Below are 6,000 nucleotides of genomic sequence, written 5' to 3' on the forward strand. Positions count from 1 at the left end.
GGCTTCTTTAATAAATTTGAATTTTGAAGACACTCTAGCATCAGATTCTTATTTGATGGAAGATGCTATTTGGAACCCTGACATCCATTTTTTCTCCCTCCAACCACAAGCAGCTAAGAACTTCACTCCCAGAATTGCAATAGATATTTTCCTCCAGATTGGCAAGTCTCACAAGCTGTCATTTCAGCACACCTTCCAACAGCCGTGGTTGGAAAGAGGTCTAAGGGATCAGGAATTCGCAAACGTAGTGTTTAACAGTACGGCAAACCTCATCTGCCCATTTTCCTTGACCTGGCTGGGAAAACAAGACACAGTTCTCACGCTTCCCCCCATTAGGTTGTGAACGGTCCCAGTTGACGTAATTCAGGACCATTCCGTTGACGTCCACAAATTTGCCTTCGTTTACCATGTCGGTGACACCAAGCCAAAAGTCTGCCACCCCTGGCAAGCTCTTCTTGCTGTATTCTCTCAGGGCTGTGGTTTCATCTCCATCTCTGGGAATAGCAAGGGTCCCACCTTTGGCAATGCAGTCTTCGTTGGCTTCATGGAAATGTTTTGCGCCTTCAGAAACCAGGTAGCATTTCTTGTGGATCTTCGTTCCACGGAGGCAGACTGTGAATGGAATGAAAAGCACACATGGAATAGAGTGTTGGAAGTAATGTCCTTCTGGGTTCAGTTTCAAGGGTGGAGAAAGACACTGGAAACATGGAGACTGTTTGGAAAGATGGCTTTTAATGGTGGACCACATGGTCTAAGGTCCTGGGGGGAGCGGGGAGGGGAATATAATAATAATAATAATAACAGTAGACTTATATACCGCTTCATAGGCCTTTCAGGCCTCTCTAAGTGGTTTACAGAGTCAGCATATTGCCCCCAACAACAATCCGGGTCCTCATTTTACCCACCTCGGAAGGATGGAAGGCTGAGTCAACCCTGAGCCGGTGAGATTTGAACCGCTGAACTGCTGATCTAGCAGTCAGCCTGCAGTGCTGCATTTAACCAGTGCGCCACCTTGGGAAGGGAAGAGATGCTGAGAGTGCCCTGGTTTTATGCCCTCTCTGAGTTTTTGAATTTGAGCTTGTATTCTGATTGGTTGTCAGACTCCTACGGGGCCATGCAGGGGCAACTCTGTAGGCTGTCCTGAGTCCCAAGCTTGGTTGACTCTTGGTGGATGGTGATGTAATCAAAGGGCTTTGGGATTCCTATTATGGCTCTACTTGAAAGAGATAGATCTTTGTTATGTGGAATAGATTAGCTCAGGCCTTAATGGCCCATTGACAAAGGTGTGTGGGAGGGTGAGTTTCTGCCTCCCTTTTAGGAGAAATATTCTGTCCTTTCAATATTTCCCAAAATATCTCACTTTCCCAGGAGTGGGGTGGGTGCTAACTTCCTACAAGAGAGAGCCCTCAATTTACATCCACAGTTGGCACCAAAATTTCCATTGCTAAGCAAAGCAGCTATTTGGTGAGTCATGGACAATTTTATGAATATGTGGCCTTTTTTGGATAGAAGGCATATTTCTGTCCATTTTAAAGCTGCCCTGATAGTAACATCACTGTTCTTTTTTCTTTGACCCACTGTCATCAAAAAGTGCTTCCTTTTAGCTCTTCTGAATCTCCTTCCTTATGGCTTCGTCAGACATCTGGGTTAAAATTGTACAATAAAAAAATGTTTGAGAGCAAAGCGAGGACACGGATGCAAAATACTGAGCCCCCAGTAATACTGGGAGAAACCCACCCCTATTTCCCACCAAAGGTGGTTCCTATTTTTCTACTTGCATTTTTACGTGCTTTCGAACTGCTAGGTTGGCAGAAACTGCGACAAGTAACGGGAGCTCACTCAGTTATGTGGCACTAGGGATTCGAACCACTGAACTGCCGATCTTTCTGATCAACAAGCTCAGCGTCTTAGCCACTGAGGCACCGTGTCCTATCCTCTGTGTAGATAGACTGTTACATTATTTTCAGGATTTTTTTTCCTGATTACTTCACTAGTTACTGGCTCCATTCACAAATGGAATTTAAGCATAGTTAAAAGATGTAATAGTTTCATTCACAACATATTTACTTTGGAATGTCAATTTCAATTAGGATTTTTTTGGCTTAGTGTACTAGGTAAACCCAAACTGTTGGTTTAATTTATGCTTCAATGGACAGTACAAAGATTGGTGAGGAAGGAAGGGAAATGCATGAAGTAATGACCACATTCAGAAGCTATATATTTCCCCAGTTTATCTCCTCTTTTTTTCCCCAAGCAAGTGAGCATATTTCCAAATAGAGTCCTGCCTATATCTTGCTTTTAAAAAGAGTGAAAATAAACATTATGGACCCAGAAATATTCTTTAGAAGTTAAATATGATATTGGGGGATCATTTTGAGCACTATTTTGGAATAGATGGGCATTAATATCAAATATTGTGGTCTGCCGGTGGCCTGCAGAGCTGGCAGCAGAGTTAGTCAGTGAGGATGTTGGGGAGGAACATGGGCCAGTCTTGGAGTCTGGGGAAGGCTTCGGAAGAGGGTTCTGCATTGAAGGAAGAGAGGGGGCCAGGGCCACCTGGTAGATATATGCTAGCAATAGCAATAGCAGTTAGAATTATATACCGCTTCATAGGGCTTTCAGCCCTCTCTAAGCAGTTTACAGAGTCAGCATATCGCCCCCACAGTCTGGGTCCTCATTTTACCCACCTCGGAAGGATGGAAGGCTGAGTCAACCCTAAGCCGGTGAGATTTGAACCGCTGAACTGCAGATAACAGTCAGCTGAAGTGGCTGCAGTACAGCACTCTAACCACTGCGCCACATGCTGCCTCTGAAGACTCCAGAGTCTGATATCAGCGAAGCAGAAGAACCGTGTGAGCCTGTTCACCGTTTGTGCATGTGCAGAACTGCCAGAAGGCAAGAACAGTTAAGACAAAAAGGGGGGACTCGGGAGTTAGGCTTGGAGATGTTTGGTCCCTCCCATAAGACATAAAAGAGGAGCAAACGGAGGTGAGTCTTTGCAGTAAGCAATCTGTTCATCTAGTCGGTTCAATCTCTGAGAAATCCTGTTTGACTCTGTGCTCCATTTGGCCTTGCAAAACTAATTGGCAATTAGGTCTCTGGCAGTGTTTCAAGGGAGATAAAGCTGGGTGCTTATCAACATTACCCTGAAAGACTGTGGCAACTCGAGCAGACATCTGTCGGAATCTTTACAATCTGTTTGTGAATCATTATGGGCTCTGAATGACCATAATTCACAGCCATTTAAATAAAAGAGGGGTTCTGGGACTAAGATTGTGATTTATGCTTTCTCGGGAAGCCTACATCAGAACATCAAGCCTGCCCTGTCGGCAAAACATTCATTGAGTCCCAGTCCTTCCATCTTCTATAAATATTTTTTTTTAATTATTTCTGTAAATCTGCAGAGCCATGTTATTCCTCTGTTAGAAGATTTGGTCTTGAAGGCAGTAATAGAGGAGATGAAAGCAACTTGGGAATGTTATTTGTACTATTTCAGCTTGGAGAAAACCTTCTGGTACACCTCACTGGCTTCAGAGTATACCACAAAAGAAAAGAAGTGTCTATATTGACATGAGAGTGGGGAAAGCTAGCAGGAAATGAGAGTCTCCTTGGCTGTTCATGGAAGGCAAGATCTGTAGCCTCCATTGATTTAGTCTTGCAATCTGCCAAAGTAAAGTCAATCCAGTGCTTAGCAAATAAGTCCCAGACGAGGGATTCTTCAAGGGTCTTTTAAATCACCTTTTCAGCATCCCACAGGATGAATAGCATTTAGTGCAACAGGAAATGAAATCATATTTGCCATAGTCTCCTCCTCATCCCCATATTAAAACTCTACCGGTAGTTAAGCTCAGGCGGCAACTGAAAAATAGATCATGTACAAGGATGCTTATCGCAGCCTTTTCTGGAGGTGAAAGAAAACTTACCTGTTTGTAAGGCTTGCATTTCTTTTAGGGCATTTACCTCTTTCCAAAGCTTGTCAATTTGACTCTTAAGGTCACCATTTTTCTCTTAAATAGGTAGAAATAGGTAGAGATTAGTACATTTATTAATATTGAAATATTACTATTGTTTGAATCCAGGCATATTATTTTTAGGAGGCACACATATGATTACATTTTTGATATTCTTCATTATATACAGGAGTGGAAATCAAAGGAAGATAATCCTAAAAAAAAATGTATTTAAAGTTGCAGGCTGATGCCGCATGATGCCTGCATGCTCTTAATAGCTTTTTAGAATCAGACCATTGTACAATAATAAAGAGTTACAATTCTATAGATAATTATCTAACACAAACATTATTCAAGTGTGTTTTTGTATGTGTGTTTGTAATATGTATGTGTTTGAATGTGTATACCAGATAGATAGATAGATAGATAGATAGATAGATAGGTAGGTAGGTAGGTAGGTAGGTAGGTAGGTAGGCAGGCAGGCAGGCAGGCAGGCAGGCAGGCAGGCAGGCAGGCAGAGGGTAGATGTGTAGATGGATGGATAGGTAGGTAGGTAGGTAGGTAGGTAAGTAGGTAGGTAGATAGATAGATAGATAGATAGATAGATAGATAGATAGATAGATAGATAGATAGATAGAAAGATAGATGATAAAGATATAGAGAGAGATGAGAGAGAGACGTGGGTAGGTAGGTGGGTAGGTAGATGGATAGATGGGTAGATGGGTAGATGGGTGGATGGGTGGATGGGTGGATGGGTGGATGGGTGGATGGGTGGATGGGTGGATGGATGGATGATAGATAGATAGATAGATAGATAGATAGATAGATAGATAGATAGATAGATAGATAAATGGATAGAGGGTAAATGTGTAGATGGATGGATGGATGGATGGATGGATGGATGGATGGATGGATGGGTGGGTGGGTAGGTAGGTAGGTAGGTAGATAGATAGATAGATAGATAGATAGATAGATAGATAGATAGATAGATAGATAGATAGATGATAAAGGTATAGAGAGAGATGAAAGAGAGGTAGGTAGGTAGGTAGGTAGGTAGGTAGGTGGGTAGGTAGATGGGTAGATGTGTGGATGTGTGGATGGATGGATGATGGATGATGGATGATGGATGGATAGATAGATAGATAGATAGATAGATAGATAGATAGATAGATAGATAGACAAACACTTATATGACTATCATACTGTTAAAAACCTACTGCACTTTGTACAAATGAGTCCCATAGTTCCTTCTATTTATTCATACAATATCTGCATCTATAGGCTATCCACTCAGGAAGAAAGCATAACCAGATCTTCAACTCATTGAATAAATGGGCTTTATATTTATATTTCCAAAGATATAGTATCAGCCATTTAGCTATAATGGGGAGGACACAGAAAATCCATTTACATTGTCCAGTTCCCAAATTCCCTTTCCCAGGTATGTAATTCAAAACAATATTATCCTTGTGACATTTTCACCTTTGTGACTCTATCACTTACCTTTGATTTTCCGCTTGGCATGCTTATTTGTCTTGAAGGGGGAAGCTTGGCCAGTCACTAGATCCAGCAAAACTACGGTTATGAAAAGGAAAACCAGACACACTCCGGGCTTCATGTCTCTTCAGACGATGAGCAAGAGCAGCCAGTTAGCAATTGGGAGAGTTCACATCCCAGTAGAACTGCCCGTGGCTACCTTTATAAAAAGTGCAGTGAGGAATTGGCTCCGCTTCTTGTTTACGAAATGAATGAAATGCCTCATCGGGCTTCCTCATGAAGTGCCCTGTTGTTCTTAGAATAACGGACACCTCCCTTCTGACTCCCATTTCCTGTCAGGTCTGGACATTCAGTGCATCAGGGTTGTTAACCCAAGATTAACTTGTAGCTTTGGGTATTGGTAAATAGGCCCTTGGGACAGCAGCTGCCTTTATAACAGGAGGCTGGCAATTGGAGTCCTTGGGCCAAATGCAGCCATTGACTAAATTTCATAGGAACTTCAATGCCAGGGTTCCAAGTAACATCCCCTATGAAAGAAGGCTCCAAGGCTTGA

General features: G+C 42.4%; 1 protein-coding gene across 1 annotated transcript; it reads right to left on the reverse strand.

Annotated features, from left to right (window-relative positions):
- Positions 1–220: 220 nt before the first annotated feature.
- Positions 221–5,568, reverse strand: CLEC3A (C-type lectin domain family 3 member A). Its single transcript, XM_032231102.1, has 3 exons — positions 5,454–5,568; positions 3,924–4,007; positions 221–612 (listed from the first exon to the last, which is right to left on the reverse strand). The coding sequence occupies exons 1-3, from the start codon at positions 5,566–5,568 to the stop codon at positions 221–223; spliced, it is 591 nt and encodes a 196-aa protein (XP_032086993.1).
- Positions 5,569–6,000: the final 432 nt, after the last annotated feature.

This window comes from Thamnophis elegans, chromosome 14 (assembly GCF_009769535.1).
Source record: "Thamnophis elegans isolate rThaEle1 chromosome 14, rThaEle1.pri, whole genome shotgun sequence".
In the NCBI taxonomy this organism is placed as follows: Eukaryota; Metazoa; Chordata; class Lepidosauria; order Squamata; family Colubridae; genus Thamnophis; species Thamnophis elegans.